The sequence below is a fragment of the Miniopterus natalensis genome, chromosome 15, assembly GCF_054644295.1.
Source record: "Miniopterus natalensis isolate mMinNat1 chromosome 15, mMinNat1.hap1, whole genome shotgun sequence".
Classification (NCBI taxonomy): Eukaryota; Metazoa; Chordata; class Mammalia; order Chiroptera; family Miniopteridae; genus Miniopterus; species Miniopterus natalensis.
In genome coordinates, this window is record NC_142095.1 from 25,798,741 (window position 1) to 25,822,764 (window position 24,024).

At 38.7% G+C, this 24,024-nt stretch overlaps 1 protein-coding gene across 1 annotated transcript; it reads left to right on the forward strand.

Annotated features, from left to right (window-relative positions):
• The first annotated feature begins 375 nt into the window (after positions 1-375).
• SLC35G2 (solute carrier family 35 member G2) lies at positions 376-23,630 on the forward strand. Its single transcript, XM_087824623.1, has 2 exons — positions 376-422; positions 22,213-23,630. The coding sequence occupies exon 2, from the start codon at positions 22,227-22,229 to the stop codon at positions 23,463-23,465; it is 1,239 nt and encodes a 412-aa protein (XP_087680749.1). The 5' UTR covers positions 376-422; positions 22,213-22,226; the 3' UTR covers positions 23,466-23,630.
• Positions 23,631-24,024: the final 394 nt, after the last annotated feature.

Below are 24,024 nucleotides of genomic sequence, written 5' to 3' on the forward strand. Positions count from 1 at the left end.
GCATCCCTGCCCCCTTCCTGAAGACCAGGTCACTCCGGTTGATCCTCGATTGCTTCAAACCCGTTCTCTGCAAGGACATAGGCTAAAGCGCCCTGAGCAGGCAGTTTCCCCGCGCCTTGGACGATCCCACCGCGCCGGGAGGGGAAGTCCCTCAGTCCAGGCACAAACCCTGGGCACCCCCGTCGTCTTCCACGTGGGCGCCGACCGGGGGGTTGGGAGGTGGGCGGCGGAGAGCGCAGGCGCAGTGCCGCCCCGGCGGCGCCCCTCTCCCCGCCCCGCCCGGCGGCCCCAGCCGCCCCAGCCGCGGTTTTCCTGGCGTGGCGCACGGCGGACTCCGCGGGCTCGAAGGCTGGTGTTAGGCGCCGGGCAGCGCGCGGGCCAGGCCGCAGCCCCGGGCGCGCCCTCCTCGCCGCCACACGCAGGTAATCGGGCCCCGAGAGCCGGGGGCAGCGGCGGACGGGGACCTTGACCCTGCCCGCCCGGCAGCCCCACCCGGGAGGAGGGGGCGCGTGCCGCGAGCCCCACACGCCCACTTAGCCGTGGCGCCTGTGGGGGAAGAGTCCCTCTGTTTGGGCTGGGCCGGCCGGGGGCAAAGCGTCCCGCCCTCTTCACAACCCTTCGCTGGGAGCTGCGCTCGACGCCTGAAAGGCGGCGGGGGCCCCGCGTCCCCGCGCTGCTCTGAGAACCCGGCCTCGGGGTCGGTCGAGTCAGCATCCCCTACGGCCCCTGCACCCCCGTTTCCGGCACAGTCTCCCGTATGATCCTTTCCCAGCCTCCATGATAACGGCTCTTGCTCTCCTCTCGCCCCGAAGCCCACCCAAACAAGGGTGAATCCCTGTGAGTCAAGGGTTTGATTTCAAATTCAAACTTTTAAGAGTCCTGGATGGCTTTAGAAATATAGCCAAGAATCGGTATTTTCCTTTAGCCTGTCCCATGTCTATGATTCTTGAACGCCAGTCCATATGGGTTGAGATTTTCGTGGAGCATAAAGGGTTTGTAGAAACCTCTCTCCAGCGAAAGGCGAGAGCAGGCAGTGGAGGAAGGGCCAGGCTAAGGCTGAGGGCGGCGGCCGGAGGCGCAGGGCGAGCCCGCTCAGCTGCCCAGCCCCGGGCGGGAAGCGCGAACCCTCCCTGACCCGCTCCGGGAGCTGGAAGATTTCTGCGCCACGTGCCCTGGTTCGGCTTCTGAGAGGAGGTGTGGAGAGGAGGGTTGAGACTTCGCGGTGGGGCGAGTGGGGGCGCTGCGCGGCCCTGCAGGGGTTGCCGACGCGCCCGGCGCGGAGCCCGCTTCTGAGTGACGAGCAGAGCCGGGGCCGGTGACGCACCGGCAGGAGGGGGCCGGGGCGCCCCTGGAAGGGCGGTTTCTGCCGGCTGCTCCCCCCGAAAGGACTTGGATTGGGTTTGCCCGTGTCCGTGGTGCTGAAGCGCCTCAAGCGCCCGGGTCTGCTTACTTCCCGGCCGCGGTCTGCCCCGCAGACCTGCTGGGCACCTTTGCCAGAAAAAGCCCATCTCCGAGGCAGGTGGCTAGAGCCGAACAGGCCCGACACCGCAACCCTTTGCAAACGGGTCCGTGCCGGTTTCCCGACCGTAACAAGAAGCCAAACGTGAGTCGACTTAGGGGTGCAGATAAATAAACCATGTACCGAACATGACTCTCACCTATGCATATGTAGGATACACATATGTACATATGCACGCAAACAACGCACATGTAAGTACACTGATCCGTTTTCAGCTCCATCACACGCTACAAGTCACACACTTTTCCAGAGCTTTTTAGTGATCCATCGTTATTTTTTGACACCTCTAGTATTTCTGAACTCTCCAGAACCATTAATTTTCATAAACATCTGTTCCAAAATCATAAAGCCTGTGGATTAAAGTGTTTGATATTTTGCTGAGCAATAAAGTATTTATACATACAGTATTTTCATTCCAAAACAAAGATAGTCTAGAAAGATGTAAAATTGACATGTATACAAAAAAGATATTCCTAAAGGAAGTTTAAACAAAAAGAATTAAAGAAAATTTTAATACAGAACAATATCTAGATAATAATCTTATAGGAAGTTATCTGAAGAAAATATGACTTAGATGTATCACAGTGCTAGCAATTTCAAATATACCGGTGTTATATGGTTTATGAACTCCTTAAAGGTTACATAGGTATCTCTCAAAACATTGGTATCTATGCATTTTTCTTTCAACAAAATATATGTTCATTGTAAGAAATTTAGGTACTAGAGAAAACCATTGTAAACAGATTTCCCTTTAGATGAATACACATGCTTTTTAAATAGACTGATTTTTTGTTGGTTCCATTTTTACTATATAATTTACCATTAATGTCTTTTGAACCAATACATACAAAGCTAGGCCATCATTATTAAGGGCTGACTAATATTGCACTACATGGATAGAACATAATTTATTTAAACAATCCCATAATAACGAACACTTATTTATTTACAATTTTTGCTATTATGGACAATTCTGCAAATAACATCTTTGAACAAGCATTCGTACACTTGTTTATATTCTTAGAACAAATTGGTAGAAATCAAATTGATGGTTCAGCAGGTACGTACACTCTGTTTTTTGAAACATCTTATTCATTTATTCAGTTTTTCTGTCTCCTCTCTTGTCTGTTTTATTCTTTATTGTGCTCTCGGCATCTACAACAGTGCCGGATATATGCATTTTTAAGGAATGTTTATTGGAAGACCACTATTTCCAGTTGTGCTACAGACAAGGTGTACCAGTTAGTACCACTCTAAACACAGAATTAGAATGTCAATACCCCTACACTATCACCGAAATTAGGTTGCTAGATTTCATCAACCTTTTAAAAAGTATTTTCTGATTGGATAGGCAGAAATATTTTCGTATTTATTGGTCACACTTTTTTCTTGTCTTGTGAGCTCATATCCTTATTTTTCTATTGATAAGCTTACTTTTTTCTTATTTGTAAAAGCTCTTTGTATGCTAAGGAATCATTCTTCTTGATATTTTATTTTTAAATTTTCCTTATGATATTTTGTATAGAAAATGTCAATTTTTATGTAGTCAAATATATATTTTTTCCTTTAAAATTCCTGTCATTTACATTATTAGTCTTTCACTCCTCTATAACAAAAGATAATCTACCATATATTTTATCTTGTAAAGAAAGATTACTTTTTAGTTCTAGGTGTGTGCCATCACTTCATTTCTTTTTTTTGTTTTAATCCCCACCTGAGGATACGGGCCCTGCATGGCACGACACTCCAACCAACTGAGCCACCCGACCAGGGCCCCACTTCATTTCTTAGTTAGATTCATTTCATTACTAGATGTAAAGTTCTATTGAAGACTGCTTTGTAGGAAGTAATTATTTATTTTCAACCCACATATGCATAGACTTGTCCTCTATGAGAAATAATATGTTTGAACTCTTTAATGCAATACATTTAATTTCTAAATACTTAATGAAAGTGTGTTTTACTTAATGCTGTTTATAGTATTTTTAACTGTTAGTGTGCACTCTTTTTTAAAAGGAGCTCTTCTTTAGAGTATTTTTTGTAGATGAAAGAAAATATCACAAAGTCTATTTTTTAGCCAAATTAAGGAATTCACATTGCTGAGGTTCATAAGAATGTGCACACACAAGATTGGTCAAATGCCCTAAAAACAAAACAAAACAAAACACTGTTTTTTTAAATATCCATTATGGATCAAAGTAACTTTTTCCAAAAGACAAAAGAATAGTTATTGGGGCACTGATGAAGTATTCTGTAATATTTTCTTCCTGGGTTTAAAAACATTTTAGAACAGATTGAATAATTTTATTGTTTCTATAGAATAAAAATTTAAATATAGCTGATTATAAACCATGGAAACAACACTAGAGTAGAAAATAAAAGCCCTGTAGTAAGTCATTCTCCACAAGTCACCTCAAATATTAATTTGGAATAAGTACTTTCAGGTTATTAAATTCATAAATAAACATATTTCATTGAATGTAAGATGTTATCAATTTTAAGATGCATTTTGACTAAGAAATGTGAAAAAATGTGCACCTTAAATTTGGAGTATCATAAATAGAATCATATCTATTTTTCTATCTTTTCACATAAGATATGGATATCTTCCACTTATATATAAATGTTGAATTAATCAATATCCAATTTAAAGATATTTATATTATTTACATCTTTTGGATAATAAAAACAATGCTGTAATGAACATTTAAAAAATATACCTTCATGTAGTGGTGTTATTTCCTTAGAATAAATTCCTAAATGAAATGATGGGTTAGGGAGAATGTACATTTTACATTTTGGTACATATTGTCTGCCCTCCAAAAATCTTGTTAACAGTTTGCTCTGCAGCCAATAGTGCATGCTGTCCTAGATTCTTCACTAATTTATGCTAGAGATCATCGGCATTTTCCATTTTTCTCACCTAAGAGGCAAACAGATCTCACTTTTATTCTTGTTTCTGTGGCTTTTACAGAAAGTGTCCATCTTTCCATATGTCTATTGGTTATTTCTACTCTCCTTTTGTGAATTACCTATTCATGGCCTTTGCCAAATTTTCTGGAGTATTTAAGAGCCCATATAAATGAAAGTTGTTGACCCTTTGTTGTTGTTGTTTTTAGTTTGTGATTTAAAATTATTTTCTATGGTTTCTTTTTTCCCACAGAAGATTTAAATTTTCATTTAGTCAAATCTGTCCATCTTTCCTTTGTGATGTTTACCTTGGTGTTATGCCCAATCCCCACCTCGAGATTATAAAAATATTCTCTAATGAGATAAAGAACACAATTAAATTTACTAAGGACTAGAAGCTAGAATCTTATTGTATTTAGATAGTCACCAATTCTGTTTCTAAACAGGATCTAATCGGCTTTGTCTGTGTTGGCAGGCCTGCCGGTCAGCTCCGGTTAAGGGTAGGCAGTTGAAAGCAAAAGAGCTCAAACTGAGGGGAGGCAGTGGCCACACTAGCTGACTTATTTAATTAACATGGCTAACAAGTCTGTTTCAGCTGTTAGAAATAGGAGTTAGTGAATTTAGTCACATGAGAAAATAGTATTTTGGGAGATTGGCAAGGAGGTTGACAGATTAATTAATCATACTTTTAAAATACTTTTATATAATTTAGAGTCTTTTCAAAGACACAGACTTAATGAAGTTAAGAGAATATATATAGATGTAAATAATTCAATAATCAAATATAAGTATGATTGGAGTTTATAAAGTTAATTTTCACAGTACTTATTTTATTTTACTTATTTATTTTTGAATTTTCACAGTATTCTAATTCAAATTGCTAGCTGAATTCCCCTGGTACCTTTTAACTTGCATAGCATTGCTAGCCACACTTCAGGTCTCTTAGCTGATTTCAGCAGTTGTTGGTCTGTCCAGCAACCTGGATACCCTCAATTATTAGGTGTTTGAGTAATCTTTGCTTCCTGGTGACCGTAGTAGAAATATACTCTTCCCGTTTTGGATTGGAATTTGTTGGTGAGAAAAAAGGTGATGGCATTAATCACATTTTAACCAGGCCCACTTTTTTTTCCTGAGCACTTTTAAATATTTTGCTGGTAATGAGAGTCATGTTTCATCTTCTTTGCTGAGGCCACCTTGCACCATGGATGGTATTCTTTTTTAAATCCTCACCCAAGGATATTTTCTCTATTGTTCTTCAGAGAGAGTGGAAGGGGGAGAGAGAGAGAGAGGTGTCACATCAATTGGTTGCCTATTCCATGAGCCCCAACCAGGGCGGCCTACAACTGAGGTACGTGCCCTTGGCAGGAATTGAACTCGGGACCCTTCAATCTGCGGGCTAACGCTCTAACCACTGAGCCAAACCAGCTAGGGCGGGTGGTATTCTTAAGTACTTTGAAGAGTCACAGTTCCAGGATGTTAGGGGCTACTGCTATGTTCCCATTCTTATTTCATGTTTCTCCTGCATTATTTTCATTATAAAATCAGACAAAGTACCCTTCTCCATCACCATACTTTTTTTTTTTTTCTGCCATTCTGCTCTTAGCAATAGATTCTCCAAGTAACCAAATTGTTACATTAACAGACACTGTCTGCTGGCACTGGCTTGGGTATGGGAAGGAGAAAGATAATCAGGCCAGTGCCTTCCTCTCCTTTCTCACTTTTCACCTACCTTCTTGTTTGGACAAAGGAAATACCCTTCTACTTGGTAGGGAAATGCCAGAGATGAGCTAAGATCACAGAGCTTTTTATCCTCTGTGGGCAAAAACTTTATGCTGCCTTATAAATGTTAATATGCATATATAATTTTCAAAATTTGTCACTTACATAGCATTATACACAAAAACTATTTCTTTTCTCTGGTTTCTCTTATAGTCACTGCTATAGTAGAATTATATGTGATCAATGAGCCTATATAATACTTTATGTGCACTTAACACTATTTCATACTTATAATTATATATGAACTCAATTCACATACCTGTCAGTTACTGAAGTCTGTTTAATCATTCCCTGACTTACCAAAGTCATTCGCTTTGTATCTCTTAACTTTTATTTAAGACCCCAAAGTATCAGCAATTTTACTGAACTCTGACTTTTACTTTAAGAAGTTGATAAAGGAAAGTAGAAATATTAGGTAATTTAGTTTCCCATTTATTTTGCCTCTGGTCTCTGTGTAACTCTGGCTGAGCCTTTGTCTACATGGGGGTGAGGATCCTAAGGGTGAATAAGGCTGCTGAGGGTGATGTGAACTAAAGCCAGATACATTGCTTCTTGGGTCCCCTTAATTGAGATTTAGGAGATAGACGGTAAGAGTTAGATTGTAGAATTGTGGCAACCAAAGCTCTGTACTACACAATTAGAGGTCTCCCGTTAAAAGGGAGACTTCCTCCAAAGCAGGCGAGCTATGCTGCAGGACTTACTCATTCTCTCAGCATTTATTGAGTGTGGCATTGTCCTAGGACCTGGTGATACCAGGAAGATAAGGACATGAGCTCTGTTCTTGGAGCAGTAACACTTTATCAGGGCTTAGTGTTACATATACAACTCACAGTGATACTATATGTCAAGTACTATAATTAAGCCCTGAAGAAAGGGTTCTTGAACCCAGAGAAGGAACAGATTGTTCGGAGAGAGGCTTCTCCAATAGTTCATCAGGAAGATTGTGGGGATGTGGGTGGGAGTTTGCCAGAGATTGTTTTGTTTGGTAGTAAGTAGTTATGGCCTCAAACAGGGCTGAAAGAGGACAGCCTAGATTTGAAGCCTGGCTGCTATAGTAAGCACTGTTGTAAGCTTCACGTATTATATTATCATTATTATTTGAGTAATGTTAGTTACTACCTTGTTGGGGTTGTTGTGGGATTAAGTAAGATAATACATGTAAAGAACTTGTTATAAGCCTGGTATGTAGTAGTCTAGCCTTCCCCCCCCCCCCCCATAAAGCTGCATGTAAATCATTCTGGACAAATGATTATTGATCCTATTGTCAGAGCTCTCAAGGGTAAAATGATTATATACACCCTTTGTGCCTTCTGAATCTGTGTGATAATTCTAATCTGGAAGTTTCTCTTTTAATGTATCTTAAATCTCAGTCTGCTGCTTTCTACCAATTCTCATGCTATCCCCAAACAAAACAGGTCTACTGTGGAATTGTCATTACTTTTTTTCTGTTCTTTAGTACTCTGATGTTAAAGCAAACACCTATTTAATTGTATAATTTCTTTCCTTTAATGTGTATAGCACTTGTGTATATAGCACTTGTTACTACTGTATAGATAGTTTTTCCCAAATGAACATGTAAGTTCTTTAAGAGAAAGTTTCTCTCTCTCTCTCCTTTTAAAAAAATCTTCACCCGAGGATTTGTTTTTATTGATCTTAGAGAGACAGGAAGGGAGAGTGAGAGAGAGAAAAACATCGATGGGCTGCCTCCTGCATGCCCCCTACGGGGGATCAAGCCCACAACCATGGCATGTGCCCTGACCGGGAATCCAACCAGCAACCTTTCAGTGCACGAGACGACACCCAACCAACTGAGCCACATTGGATAGGGCTGTGACAGTTCTTCTTTCCTTCCTTGTCCTTAGTGACCTTGACATTTTTGAAAGTTCAGGCCATTAAGTTTGTAGAATGCCCCTCATTTTGTTTGTCTGATGTTTCTTCATGATTAGATGCAAATTTTACATTTTTGGCAGGAATATGATAGACGTGATCCTGTGTTCTTCTCAGTTTACCTTATTAAGAGACAATATTGACTTGTCTTTTTGCTGCTGATGTTAACTTTGATGACTTGGTTAAGGATAACCTCTCCACTGTAAATACATTATTTTTTCCTTTGTAATTAATAAGCATTTTGTGGGGAGATACTTTAAGACTATGTAAACATCCTGTTCTTCAACAAACTTTCAGTCACTTATTTTATGATGATTTTTGCTTGTGTATATTATTACCGTGATGATTGCCGAATGGCAATTTTTCTAAATCTAACATTTATTTTACATTTACGAGTTGGTATTTTATTGTAAGGAAGAGTTTTCTTATCTATTTCTTTTTTTATTCGTTTATTGACATCAGTATGCACAATGGATCATAACCCATTACTATTACTGATTTTGATGCTGAAATTTGGCCATTGGAACCCTATTTCAAGCTGGTTCTCATGTTCTTTTGACATACATATTATTCTTGGAGCTCTCTCTGGTGTAGGATGTATTAGGCTCATCTTGTATTTTTCCTGTCCCAACCATTTCAGTCATTTCAAAAGCTATTTCTCCAATGAGCCCTGATTCCTTTTAGTAGAAAATGTAAAATCTGGGTGCTAGGTGTGGTGTGGTTATTGCTATTGGAGTGCTGTTGCTTTTAGGCCACTGTAGCAGACAGAATCAGGGAACTGAAAAACATATACTTATACATCTCTACTTCTATATCTATTCATCTATTTATATTAAAATAGATGAGTTTAATATCTCCAACTCTGACACCACAGGATTCATTCTAGTCTTTACCTTTTTTCTATTTGTAACTTCCTTCTCTAATGGTGAGAAATACGGCTCCCATTACCCTCAATATATTTAACTATTTGCTCATTTCCCTTTTACATAACCAATATCCTGAACTCATGGGCTACCTCCTTGGCCCCAGCTCCTCCTCATACCCAGTCCTCTGGCCTCACTGGCTGCTCCACAGCCTCAAGTTACACAGCTAGAAAGTGATGGAGCAGGAAAAAAAATTCAAAGCCGGTAATTATTTGACAGAGAGCCCTTTATTGGGTCTTCAAGACCAAGGGCATCTATTTGTGAAACTGTTCCTGGGAAGATGCTTGAGAAAAAAAAGGCCCTTGGGCTAATAAGATGAAGATTTAACCAGGCAGAGTGGCAGCCCTCAGGGTTGTGCCTTCCATGGGGAACTTGGAGAATAAAGGGTGGAGTCAGCCATCTGCCAAGAACGTTTCTACAAAATTGGTACAGTTTGGGGATCAGTCAACCAGTACCTCCAGTGCCACAAATATCCCACTACGTTTTGTTACTGCATGAAAAGCACATTCCATTAAGATAGAAATGTATCACTGTGCTGTATTTCTAAAAAAGGAAATACTGCTTTTATTAGCAGCTTCTTAAATTGAAATTCTAGGAGATGGATAATAGTGTCTGTTGTTTTAGTGCAGACTTCATTTCCTGGTCCAGAAGATCAGAATCTGTTCATGTTTTAGAAAACAGTGTGAGGTCCATCTGTTCAGGTCAGATTTTTTCCACATTAACAGGAAGACTTATGGAGTGGTAACTTATATAAAAAAACCAATGGTAATTCCATTATATTCTTTGTTGCCATTTGGAATCCACTTTTTATTTTTGTTAGTCAAGAAAATATAGTAATACATGCACAAATGAATTAATTCTTTCAAACACTATGTATGATAGAGGCATCCTCTTTAGTTTATTTAGTATTTCACTTCTGTTTTGCTTTGGGTTCTAGACACCATCCATTCAGATTCTCTCTGTAACATGGTTTGTTTATCCACGGTTTCCCTTCTAACAGAAGGTACAGAAATACAACAGCTACATTTGGCTTCCCCGGTAACTATTCTGGTCTGACTGAAACACTGAGTAATGTTTTGTTTTGTTTTCTTCTGATGAAAATAGCTTGATTTTTTCCCCCTCCTGATTTTTAAATACATGGTTATATAGAAAAAACATTTTAAAATAAAAGGAAGAAAGTACTGAATAATAGAAATCCCACCATCCACAAATGTAAATTGTTTTATATAAATAGAATCATACCGTGAATACTCTTTTATACATTTCTTTTTACTTGGCAATGTGACATGAACATTTTTTTATGTCAATAGATATACATTATCTTTTTGTATGACTACATAATATTGCATTGATGTGTTTATTTAATCAGTCCCCCATTAGAGGACACTTATTATTTCCTATTTTTCACTGTGCAAGGAAAGCCATGATGCATATCCTTGCAGGACATCTTTATGTACCTTACTAGTGATTTCCTTAGGATATATTCCTGGAAATGGCATTACTGGGTTAAAGAGTGCACACCTTTTAAATTTTGATGCATGTTGCTGATAAAATTAACACTTGATGAGATGGGTTACACTGTGCTTATCCTTCATATGCAATGTCCCTACCAATGATGGGACTTCATAAAGGCTCATTTCAACTTTCAGTAGCATTATATACAGTCGTGACTTTAATAAATCTAGGTATGCCACTTAACCAACCAGATTTTCCTTTTCATTCAAAACTTGACTTATGGTCTGAAACAAGATGGCATCTGGTCACCATTTTTAAATTTCTTTATCTTATCTGAGTTTAATGAAATGTGGTATAAGGAGAGATGCGACTGAGTTGTAATTTCATTGAGTGATGTATCTAGTGTGAAGAATCAATTATGATTCAATGAAACCAAATTTTTAAAATTTTGAACTAATTCTTTGTCATTTCTGTAAGTCTTATCCTCAAGAGTGATTTCAGGCTTTGGATGAGCAGGTACAGGGTAAATGTGAGCAGGTGGTGTATGTAGTGTTTGAGGGATTTGCAAGTAGATTGTTGATCCTGGGTATCCTTGTTTTGTTCAGAAACTGGCGTAAGTCCTGGGGTGTTGGCAGGCTTCTTTGAACTCAGCTGGGCTGTTTCATTTTGTCTCTTGAGACTTAGGTAAAGGATAAGCAACCAATACATGCAACTTTAACAAGCATATCAGAACAGCCCTGTATTCTGTTTTACATTTAATTAGCATCTAACCTAACTGGTGATTTAACCACTTAGATACATACAAAAAAGATAATGGAAATAGAAAAGGATCATTTTATTCCTGCCCCCTTCCCCTTCTAGCAATGACTCCCTGCCACTCTTTAAAAGATTCACTAAGCACAGCTAAACTTAAAGGTGCTGCTTCACTGCATTTAGCTGATTCTGCTTTTTTAAAAGACAGTAGAAAAGTAAGTGGTAGGTGATAAATATGTGTTCATTGAGAATGGCATATTTTATGCAAATTGATAAGTCCATTGCTTTAGAGATGAGAAAGGCTCTTTCCTGGAAGTCGAAGTGTCGATTATAAATGGTGAAAGACTCCTGCATTCCAGCAAGTTCTTAGCTGCCAGCCGACACATTCATCACAGTGTGCCAGAATGGATTTTAAAACAGTACGACATAAATTGCTCAGCTCCAAATCAGGCATCATTGCCTTCACACAGGCCAAATCAGCCTTCTTGTTTGAAAACTGCCACATAGGCTTTTTTTCAACCTCAGTTAACCTGTTCCTTTCCTGGAGTGCACGGTTCATTACAGTCTACTAAAGTCATTAACCACCATTGAGTATAAAGGAGCCTGGCTTCTCACTTCGATTTTGCCTACACAGTAACAGGCCCAGTGCTTCCAAGCTGATGGCAAGAGAGAATGTTTAACCCAGCTCTAATCAGACTGATTTTCCACTTCTGCTCTTTTTTAGTTTTCCTTTTTCTCAATCTTTGCCCCTCCTAGAGCCAGCTGTTGATTCCTAGCAGCTCCTGTACAGCTGGCAACCCCTCACTGTCCCTTCCCTAACTTTCTGTTCTAGATGTGTCAGCTGATTCTCCAGCTCAAACTTGGACTAGGCTACCTGTTTGGTGCATCTTTCCTACTTCTCTTTCCACCAATCCTCCAACCCCCACACCCATCCCATTAGATTTCTCTCCTTACCTCACCTCATCTCCAAGTCTCTTTGCTATAATTTTCTCCTATAATCCAGATTTACACAGATCAGCAAAATCCTCAGGCCTCTCTTCCATTCTCCCATAGCCCAGCTTAGCCTAACTCTTCTTAGCCCCTTTAGACCACATTTACTTTGCTCCTCACAGCCTGGCCCACTCTGGTATCCAATATCAGTTGCCTTTCCTGGTTCAGCTAAGGAGCCTTTACCCTCAACCCAACCAGCCATACCCCCACCTTCAGCCTCATCCAGCTTCACAAAAGCAGCCTTGACCTACACCCTCTTGGGCAGCTTCTGTTTTTCAGCCCAAAATAAGGATTCTTTTCCACAGAAGTATCCCTCTTTTAAGCTGATGTTGGATAACATGCTGAGGAGCTTATCCTTCAGCCTTATGTGCCCCAAGTCTTTTCTAGCCTAGAACAGGTAAGCTAACATCCAGTCTTGGTGCTGTTGTGCATCTGTTAGCCCTGCAGGGAGTGATCCTCACGGAGGATGTCACACTGACCTGTTACCTGCAAAGTACAGTGATGATGATAGATTTAGACTGATTTATCCACATTCCTTCCCTGATTCTTCTGAGTGAGAAGGTACATTTGCCAGGTTGGCAGGATCAGGAGGCTCAGTCAGTGGCTGTGGAAACAAAAGCTAGCTATTGCTAAAGTAAAACAGAACCAAGCCTTATCTAAAGGCTGGACTGTCAAACTCAGGGCACCAAAACTAGATTCCAGAGTGCAACAAACTTGTCATTCCTCAGTCTCAGAGTAAATCATTTTTTCTCAGGAACAAGAAGCTCATGGATAGAGTGAAGGATTTCATATCCTGCTAACTTTTGAACCCAATAACAGTCTCTAGTAATATCACTAACTGATTAATAATGTGGATATAAAGATCAGAATTCATCTTCACGTACCCCCTTTAAATTGCCTATAAGCTGGGGGGGGGTTCCCCCATGATTTGCACACATGACTAATGGTAACATGGGGTTTTATCCTTATTTCTTCCTGGGTGGGTGATTCAGGACTGCTTCCAATGACAAATAGGGTTCCAGGACCTTCCTACTTTTAGACTGAAAATTCTTCAATGATGTAGCCCAAACGAAAGTTCTCTCAATCCAAGAACTTTGCAGAGATGCTGACCCCTCTGCCAGGTGAATCCTAGCTGGGTGGTTCTCACAATCCTGGGCCAGCATGGAGCCCAGGAGCAGCCCAGAACAGGAGAGGGGGATTCTTTAGGGATCTGGAACCAGTGTCCCCTGCACAAAGAGTCAGAATTGCAGCTGAGTGGCAAAGATAACAATGTGAGGACAGTCCAAAGGTGAAACCAAGATAGAAATGGGAGAATAAATAGCAGAACCTGTGATAGCTGATAGCAAGATTGGCTGAAGTTCAGGGAGCAGTTGTAGAATGCAGTTCAGGACTGAGTATTTTTGTTCAGTCAACATGTATTAAATGTGCTTGTGTGCCAGGAACACAAATATGAATGACAGCTCTCTTTCATGGAACTCACCAGGCCACATAGGAGATTGTGACCTGGCATGCTCCCTTTAGATGGTGTCTATATCTCCTGAAGGAGTGGATTTGGCAGAGTAAAGGAGCCACCATAGGCTGCACACAACCCAGAAAACTTGACATGTTCTGACAAGTCCTGCCCAGCATGGATGTGGGAAGAGCTAGAGTCATGCTGTGAGGGCTCTTGACTTCTCTGTGGTTCTGAGTCTTCTCAGAAATAATCATAATTAATAATCAGAGGTCTGAGTTAATATTAGTACTTGCCCCTTGGCCTAGAATTTGCTAGTTGGGCCTAGGTGAAGATTTGAGTAGAAATGGTTGGGAGAGTATGCAAGGGAGTTATAAGAAAGTAAATTTGCCCTAGCTTATTTGGTTCAGTGGTTAGAGTGTTGGCCTGTGGCTGAAGGGTCTTGGGTTTGATTCCCGGTCAAGGGCATGCACCTAGGTTGTGGTTCGATCCCTGGCCCTGGTTGGGGAGCATGCAGGAGGCAACCAATGTCGATGTTTGTTTGTTTTTTTTTCTCTCTCTCTCCCCCTCCTCCCTCCCTTCCACTCTCTCTAAAAATCAATGGAAAAAATATCCTTGGGTGAGGATTAAAAAAAAAAACACAAGAAAGAAAAAAGAGAACAAATTTGCCTTGATAATTACATTTCCAGAGTAATCACATAAAATTTAAAAGGTTCTTAGTAAAAGATGGCTTGAAAGAATTATTCAGATTTTGTCCCAATTAGCAGTCCTAAATCTATATTTTCCACCATTGGCAAGCATTTCTTAGTATGAGCTCAAAGTGCTGCCTACCCATTGTTAAAGAAATCTTAAGTCTACCAACCAACACGGAGATTCTTTCAAAAATCGATTGTAGCTTTCTTGATAAATTGTAGGCTATTTTCTCCAAACAATAACTACATGAGGAACAAAATGTAGGCAAATTATCTATTATAAATTACTATTATATACCATCCTACTTCATCAAGAAGAGATAATAGCAATTTAAGGCTATGGAAGGGATCACCAGCATTATCTTTAGTCACTGATTCATTAGACCATCATTATTTGTGAAAGAATACTCTTCCATAAATTTCAGAATATTAATGCCTTACTGGCATTTGTATTAAAATAATATTGTTAAAAGCAGAGTAGGCAGGAAAGGTCCCTTGATTGACAGGATTCAATTTTAAATATTACATGGCATGCCAGTGTGTCTGTATATCTGACAGGGTTTAGTTGCAGATAACAAAACTCTCTTTCAATCAGAAAGAGGTATAATACAAAGAATTAGAGATATAATACAAGGAATCAGAAGTTTCTAAAATCATTGGAAGGGCTGGAGGAGCAGATTTCAAGCTGTCTCCAGGCATATTTCCTAGAATGCATGGTTTTATCCTTTAAAAATCTCTAATTTAGCAATTTTTAAAAATTGATTTTAGAGAGAGGAAAGGAGAGAGAGAGAGAGAGAAACACAACATCAGTTGGTTCCCTCCTGCAGGCTCCTTGACCCAGGATCAAACCTACAACCTGAGTATGTGCCCTGACTAGGAATCAAACCCGCCACCTTTTGTGTACGGGATGGTGCTTCAACCACCTGAGTCACACTGGCCAGGGCTAATTTAGCAATCGTTAAACTGTATATAGGCCTTCTTGCTATGGAAACAGAGCAGAGAGGAAAAATAAGCATTTCTTCTATGCTTAATGGCAAAATCTCCACAGTATTTAACTAACAGTAAGGAAGCAAAATAGTATTTATTGAACACCTGCTATGTGTCAAGTATTATTCTAGGTTCTTTTTATCTATCTTTCCATTAAATTCTTATTAATAACCTTTTCAATTTGGTAATATCAGCCCATGTTATGGATGAAAAAACAGGTTTAAAAAGGCTAAGTGACATATGCACAGGTAGAAAATGATAGAGGCAGAATTCACATTCAGATCTGCTGTTTCCAGAATTCTTATTGTCCAGCATCAGTTGTTAATCTTAAATTCTGTTTGGTAGTATCCAAAGTTCAGATTCATTAATAGCTACATCAAGCAGGACAGTTTACTCAGCCATTGACAGATGTTTTATAACTTTTTTCTAGATGACCCACAAGGATGTGGTTCTTAAAAACAGACATTTCAAACAGTATCATAGGGGGCAAGCAAGCCAGTAAGTTTCTATTTCAGACTAAAACAATCTTGTCCATATCACTTGATCCAGAACTTTACAATGTCATCCAACAGTTTCTCAGATCTTTTTTAAAAATCCTCACCTGAGGATATGTTTTTATTGATTTTAGAGAGAGAGAAAGGGAGAGACAGAAAGAGAGAGAGAAAAATGGATGTGAGACATTGATCAGTTGCCTCCCTACACACCCTGATAGGGGATTGAACCTGAAACCTAGGTATGTGCCCTGACTGGTAATCGAACCTGCAACCTTTTGGTGCATGAGACGACACTATAACCAACTGAGCCACCTGGCCAGGACAGTTTCTCATATCTTAAGAAATTAAAAAAATTCCTTTCTAGGGAATATCATAGCAGGCAGTTCTTTTGTATATACCTGTGCTAAGTGTCGTGCTTTCTGTCTAAGACTACAAATCTAATCTTTAGATGTTCACAGAATCATGGTGTGAATTTTCTGTTAGCTGTTTTAACAAATTACCACAAACTTGATGGCTTAAAACAACACAAATTTATTATCTCGCAGTTCTGTAAGTTAGAGGTCTAATACATGCATCACTGGACTAAAACCAAGGTGATGGCTGGATGTGTTCCTTTCTAAAGGCTCAAGGGAAGGACCCATTTCCTTGCCTTTTCCAGCTTTACAGGCTGCCCATATTCCTTGGCTCATGGCTCCCTTCTATCTTCAGTGTCAGCAACAGCAAGATGAGTCCCTGCATTGCATCACTCTGACCTTGCTTCTGTTGTCACATCTCCTCTGAGTTTTCTGTTTCTGTCTTTGACTTTTAAGGGCTCAACTAGATAATCCGGGATAATCTTCCTATTTTAAGGTCAGCTGATTAGCAGCCGTAATTCCGCTCTGTCATATAAAATAATGTATTCACAGGTTCTGGGAATTAGGACATGGACATGGGGGGTGGTGAGGGATTGGGGAGCATTATTCTGCCTACCATGAATGGTTACTTTGCAGTGTAGTATGGAAGAAAGGGCTTGGGAAGGCATACCTGGATCTGAATCTTGTCCCTACCATTAACTGGTTATGTAACCCACTAATTTGCAAGTGACCTAACTTCCCAGAACCTATTTCCTCACATTAAAATGGAGATTATAATACCTACTTCATAGAGTTGTTTTGACCATTAAGTGGAAAAGTCAAGTTCCTAGTGTATGTCTGCCACAGAGAAGGGGCTGAATAAACATAGCTATTATAATTATATAATTATAATTAGATAATCTAGAGCCATATTCAGGACCAAATAATCCAAAAGAGCACATCCAGGTGCATGGAAGCATCTGTGCTTGATATTTCCTGTGGTTTCATTTTTCCTTTAACTCTAATTGAATGGTTGCCTCAAATCCTTTCAAAACCAGTATATTGATCCTAAATAAACACACAAACATGAATAAAGACAGACTTTATTTCACTTTTAGTCTCAGCTAGGTTCTCTTCATAGATGATATCTGAATGGAGAACAAAGAGACAAACATGATACTCTTGATTTACCTCCTATTTGTTTTTTCACCATCTGCCTCTGGTCATCAAAAACCATTTCTTCATTTACATTCAGTGGGAAGACTGCAGATTTGTTATCTGTTCATTTTCACATATGTGGCTTTTCCTGTAATGGTCATGGATCTATTCTTGCATAAAGGATTGGTGGCAGTTGGTCATCCCATTTGCCTTGCAGTTCTCAGGAAGCTGAAGTTAATGATTGACCTATTGTGTTCAAAGCCCGTTGTTGGACTCATATTAACTAGCCATTAAAAGTGATGTTGAAGAATATTTAATGACACAGAAAAATATGTACACTGTTTTTGTAAATAAGATATGATGTTTGATACCATTTTGGGGGGAAAATGTTCACAAATAGAAAAAGGCCTGGAGAGGGTCAGTAGTTATCTCTGGGTGTTTAGGATTCTGAATGGTTTTTATTTTCTTTACTTTCTCGCATTTCTGAATTTTCTATAATAAACATATGTTGCTTCTGTAATAGGAATACACAAAAAGTTGTTTTTTACTTAGAGACCTGATGGTGGTAAATAGCTCCTGAGTCAAAAGCTCGTACTGAGCAAACCTGGGGAGCCTGATGAGGAACTACTGTACACTGGGTGGTGGTGGGAGTCACCTGACTGGGCCAAACTTTGAGGTATGCAGTGGGAAGCAGGGAAACAGCAACAGTTCATTCTGGTGATGCTGAAAGACATATATCTTCAGTACCCTTCCTAATTGATTGAGAATAGTTTAATTAAGAAAAGCAGATACACATTACTTAAGGAACAGCTTCAGTTATGCCTGAGGAATTTAATGTTAAAGGAAATATGGGAGGCCTAGCAGCAGAAATAGAGCTAGCAGTACAGAAGCCAAATGCACAAATTCTCTTTTAGCCAAGCTGCACACCCTGTTTTATTATTCTTGCATATTATTAAGGACTTTAAAGTGTTTTAACGAATAAGGCTCCCCATTTGAGTCATTAGCCATGTAAATCCATTTATATTATTTATATTTTGTTAACAAAATTTGCCTCGTTTAAAAAAATAGTCCATTAATCGATTCAACAAACACTAATTAAACACCTATCTCATGCCAAGAATTGTGCTAGGTGCTGCAAATATAATAATTAGTAATACCTAATTTTAATCCCCTCTGCAACTCATGAGGATCAGGAGGACTAGAGGCAGCATTTAAATTTGCTTGAGCTTTATTAAAACTCTTTGAGTCTGCATCTTTGTGTTAAAGCCCTCTGCTTTAGAGGAAATAGAATCTGCTTCTAAGCTCTTTCAGAAAAGAAACTATTTTCGTTTTCCTGAAATCATAAATTCTCTGACAGGAAACACTGGTGATGATGATAAAATATCTGTGTAGAATGTAGGAGAAAAGTCTCAATCATGTGGCCACCCCTGCCACTGAGAATCCTACCCTAAAACCTGGCTTCCTGCCATCCAAACTAAATTTTACACATGTTCTCCTCTGGGGCTTTCCCCTGTGCCTCCTTTTGTCATTTTATTCTCTTAGTGTATGGTCGATTATAGATCACCATAACAAATATTATATAATAAAAGTTTGAAATATTGCGAGAATTACCAAAACTTTAAGACCCTGAGTACAGACAGGTCTTTTACCTCCTTGGTTAAATTTATTCCTAGGTATTTTTTTGATGCAATTGTAAATGGGTTTGTTTTCTTAGTTTCCCTTTTTGATAGTTCTGTATAAAAATGCAATAGATTTATTTTGTATACTGCTACTTTACTGAATTTATCAGTTCCATTAGGTTTGTTGGAGAATCTTTAGGGTTCTCTACCTACAGTATCATGTCATCTGCAAATAAAATATCAGTAGTTTTAATATCATTCCCCATTCTTTTCTATATTTCCCTCTTCTTGGCTTTCAAATCCATTCTATTTCATCCAAAAAACATTTATTGAGTACCGGTATGTACTAGGCCCTTAAAGGCAGGGGATATAATGGTGGGAAAGTCTGCTATCAAGAAGTTTAAAGTCTGGTGGGAAAGACAGGATATAAACTCATCAATACTGGGACAGTGGAGCACAGAGATGGGAAAGACTAGGGAAGACTGCAAAGGAGGAAATAGCACTTGAGGATACCACTCAAGCACAGATGGGAGCTCAACAGGTAGACAAGGGCAGAAATGGGGAGGACCCGGTCATTCCAGGCAGAATCATGTGAAAAAAAGAATTAAAATTTATTGAGCACTTGGTAGGTGCCAGATACTAAGTGTTTTGTATGTATTAGCTGATTTTAATATTCTTATTCTACCCTATGAACTAACACTATTGTTATTTTACAGAAGAGGAAATTGGCCAAGAGGTTAAGTTGGCCTGGGTCATGTATTTAATAAGTTCTATAGCAAGGGTTCTGCACCCAATTCCATTGTGGGTGTGTGTGGGGGGTGGTTCACCACACCAACAAACAAAGTTCTGACTAGCTAGCGTGGTCAGGGAAGGCTTATTTCTAAAAGGCAGATTTGGACTGGACCTTCTTAAAAGATGAGCATTATTTAGAAAGTTGGAGTACAGCGGAAAGTATTGAGAATAAAGACCTAGAGAAATTATATGTACATGTGGGGAGTGAGGACAGGGAGAACACTGGACTGATTAAAGTATCTGTGTTAAGGAGCTAAGTATTGATAGGGGATACACTAGGCAGGGACATGAGTGAGAGCCAGGCAGAGGAATTGAGAATGGGGAAAGCTTGAGGGAAGTTCTTGTTTTGAGTCGTTTAAAGACAGATTAATGTAAGAGTGGTATAAAATAGATGGATTTTAGAGGAGAAGGACTGAGATTCAAGGGGTCTAGTTAGGATACTATTGCAATATTCTAGTTAGGAATTAACAATAACCAAAACTGAATCACAAAGGTAAAATGGAATTGGAGAAAGGAAAATATTTTAAAGACAAAAACAGTAAGAGTGATGACCAAATGGAAGTGTGGTGGCAGAAAGGATAATTCAGAGTATTCCTTGGTTTCTAGCTTGGGGAACTGGAAAAATGGTGGTATTACAAACATGAGTGAGGAGACTGTGACTATTAATTCAATTTGTGATTATTGAAGCTGAAGTCATGATTTGAAGTGGAAATGTCCTGATAAAAGTTGAAAAGAACACCAGATTAGCTTGATAGCAATATGCATGAAGGAGTGCAAGCGGAAAGTCCAGGCTGAGAAATTGAAATGCATGGAGGTACAGGTGGTGTTTGCTAAAATAACTTCTTCCAACTGAAGGTGGTGTCCTTTAGAAGAGAAAGGAGTAGATGGGAATGGAGCAGTTGGCTACCCAGATGGTGTCAAAAAACAAAATAGAATTTGTTATCTGGATCATTGTTTAAGATCCTGGAACTGATGGGTTTTGGGAAAAGAATAGGAAGTATGTCATGAGGACAAAAGTAAAGTTTTTTTCTTTTTTCTTTTTCTTTTTTTTAGGAGGGGAGAGGAAGAATCATTTGGAAGGAAATTGTTCTTGGATGGATAGATAGATAATGAAAGAGAGCTGAGTGAACACACAGTTTCAAAAAAAGAATAACATTGTAGAAGATACCCAGTGTTTAAAAAGATTAATTATAGGTGGAAGGAAGCTGAATTTATTAACACTGAGAGCTTACTATATGTCAGTACTGTGGGAAATTCTTTATATGCATTATCTCATATAATTATAAGAAGCTTAACTTTTTTCCCACTCAACAATGTGTCATGGGCATTTTTTCACATCAGTAAAAATCTGCAGTCGTTTTTAATGGATGCATAGCATAGTATGTATTCCACTATATGAAGGGTCATTGTAGTAAGCTACAGCAAACTTTCCTATTAAACATTTTTTCCCACACCTTTCTGTATGAGCTCTCTTTTTCTTAAATAACAGATGAACATTTTTAGTTTTTAATTTTTTGAACATTGTGATTAAATATGTGTGTGTGTGTGTATATATGTGTGTATATATATATATATATATATATATATATAGATAGATAGATAGATAGATATGGGTTTACAGTAAAAAGCCTTTCTTCCATTCTTTTTCTCTGTCCCACCCCATGATTATTAGTTTCCTTTGTATCTTTTCATAATTTCTTTATGCTATATAAGCAAATACATAAATATGTATTCTTATTTTTTCTTTTTACACCAAGTAAAAAGCATCTTGTGATCATCTCTTTAGTGTAAAATCTTAGAAGTGGTATTGATGAATTAAAGGGTAGTTGCAGTAAAATCTCAGTTAAAAAACATATTGTCCAGGTGGTCATCAGGAAGGCTGTACACCAACAATGCGTGAATGTCACTAAATTCATTTTTACTTTTTAATTTCAGTGAATCCATATATCTGAAAAATGTATGGAGAGCCCAGAATGTTTAAAAAATCACTATAATTTGTAATATAAGGCTAACTCTGGTATTATATAGAAGTAATTATACAAAAGACTTAGACTTATCCACTCATAATTTATAATATAGACAAATGAACACAATGAGAGGGAAAGTTTTGATCTAGGTTATGTTTTTCTTTTGGATGAGTGGAGACATGGGTAGTAATGAAAAGATGGAAAAATATCAGTTGTTTGTCATGTAAAGATATGAAATAGAACTGAATGAGTCAAAGAATAAGCAGAATGAGAAATGGGCAAACATAAAATGAGAATGAAAAAGGATAGATCATTTCATTGGGCCTCATACATCTGATAAGGCATATTGCCAGATTCTCTCTTCCTATTACTTAAAAAGCAACCCCCCCAAAAAATTGTTACAACATCTATTATTGAATTGGTATAAATGGTTATAATAGAAATTAAAACTAAATTTCAACTGAATGAATATGTACATGTCTTTTTTTTTCCCCTTCTTAAACAGAAATATCTGAAGAAATGGATACTTCTCCATCCAAAAATTATCCAGTTAAAAAACGGGTGAAAATACATCCCAACACGGTGATGGTGAAATACACTTCTCATTATCCCCAGCCTGGGGATGATGGATATGAAGAAATTAATGAAGATTATGGAAATTTTATGGAAGAAAATCCAAAGAAAGGCCTGCTGAGTGAAATGAAAAGAAAAGGAAGAACTTTTTTTGGAACCATGGATACCCAGCCTCCACCAGCAGAAGACCCCATGACCAGTGAAATTGGTCAATTCCAGAGCTTTGCAGAAAAAAACATTTTTCAATCTAGAAAAATGTGGATAGTGCTTTTTGGATCTGCTTTGGCTCATGGATGTGTAGCGCTTATCACTAGGCTTGTTTCTGATCGTTCTAAAGTTCCATCTCTAGAACTGATTTTTATCCGTTCTATCTTGCAGATCTTATCTGTGTTAGTTGTGTGTTACTACCAGGAGGCCCCCTTTGGCCCCAGTGGATATAGATTACGACTTTTCTTTTATGGTGTATGCAATGTCATCTCTATCACGTGTGCTTATACATCATTTTCTATAGTTCCTCCCAGCAATGGGACCACTATGTGGAGAGCCACAACCACAGTCTTCAGTGCCATTTTGGCTTTTTTACTTGTTGATGAGAAAATGGCTTATATTGACATGGCTACAGTTATTTGTAGCATCTTAGGTGTTTGCCTTGTCATGATCCCCAACATAGTTAGTGAAAAAAATTCCTTGTTAAATGCTTGGAAAGAAGCCTTTGGATATACTATGACTGTGATGGCTGGGCTGACCACTGCTCTTTCAATGATAGTGTACAGATCCATTAAGGAGAAGATCAGCATGTGGACTGCACTGTTTACCTTTGGTTGGACTGGGACAGTCTGGGGAATATCAACTATGTTCATTTTTCAAGAACCCATTATGCCATTAGATGTAGAAACCTGGAGTTATCTCATTGCTATATGTGTCTGTTCTACTGCAGCATTCTTAGGAGTTTATTATGCCTTGGACAAATTCCATCCAGCTTTGGTCAGCACAGTACAACATCTGGAGATTGTGGTAGCGATGGTCTTGCAGCTTCTAGTGTTACACATATTTCCTAGTGTCTATGATGTCTTTGGAGGGGTTATCATTATGATTAGTGTTTTTGTCCTTGCTGGCTATAAACTTTACTGGAGGAATTTAAGGAGGCAGGATTATCAGGAAATATTAGACTCTCCCATTAAATGAATACCTGATTATTATCTTCTTAACCATCAGTTATTAATAGATACACTGCCACTTTAATATTCACCTTTGTCTTTTGTGTTGTATAATTGACAGAGTGCTATATAATATTTAACTAATATAAGCAGATATAGGAAAATATATTCTAGTCTAATATATTAAAAAACAAATATTAAATATGTGAAATGTCATGAAACTTTGTCTTTACTGTTATTACAAAAGGTAATTGTGGTAGAAGAATGTTAACTTTCATTACTAAAGAACATACATGAAGAAATGACTCCTTTCAGATGCAACTTCTGTGGTCCTAAAGTTCAAAGATTAGAAAAATGTTCATGCCCAATGTTTTACAAATGTTCAACAAAAATCCTTCAATATTCAAAAATCAGTGTTTGTGAAAAGTACAATGTTGGGTGAAATGCTGAGCACCAAGCCCTGTTTTGTGATCTACTTGCATTAGAAAACTAGAGGTGATTGGGCTGGGTAAGGGAGCTTGAATTAAGGTAAGAAGAAGGAACAAAAGAAAGTAGCTGGTTTTTCAATGACAATTGTGCTTATCTTA

What these genes read in the sequence shown, in the direction of transcription:
- SLC35G2 (XM_087824623.1), top strand. Translation starts at nt 22,227, where the DNA reads ATGGATACTTCTCCATCCAAAAATTATCCAGTTAAAAAACGGGTGAAA.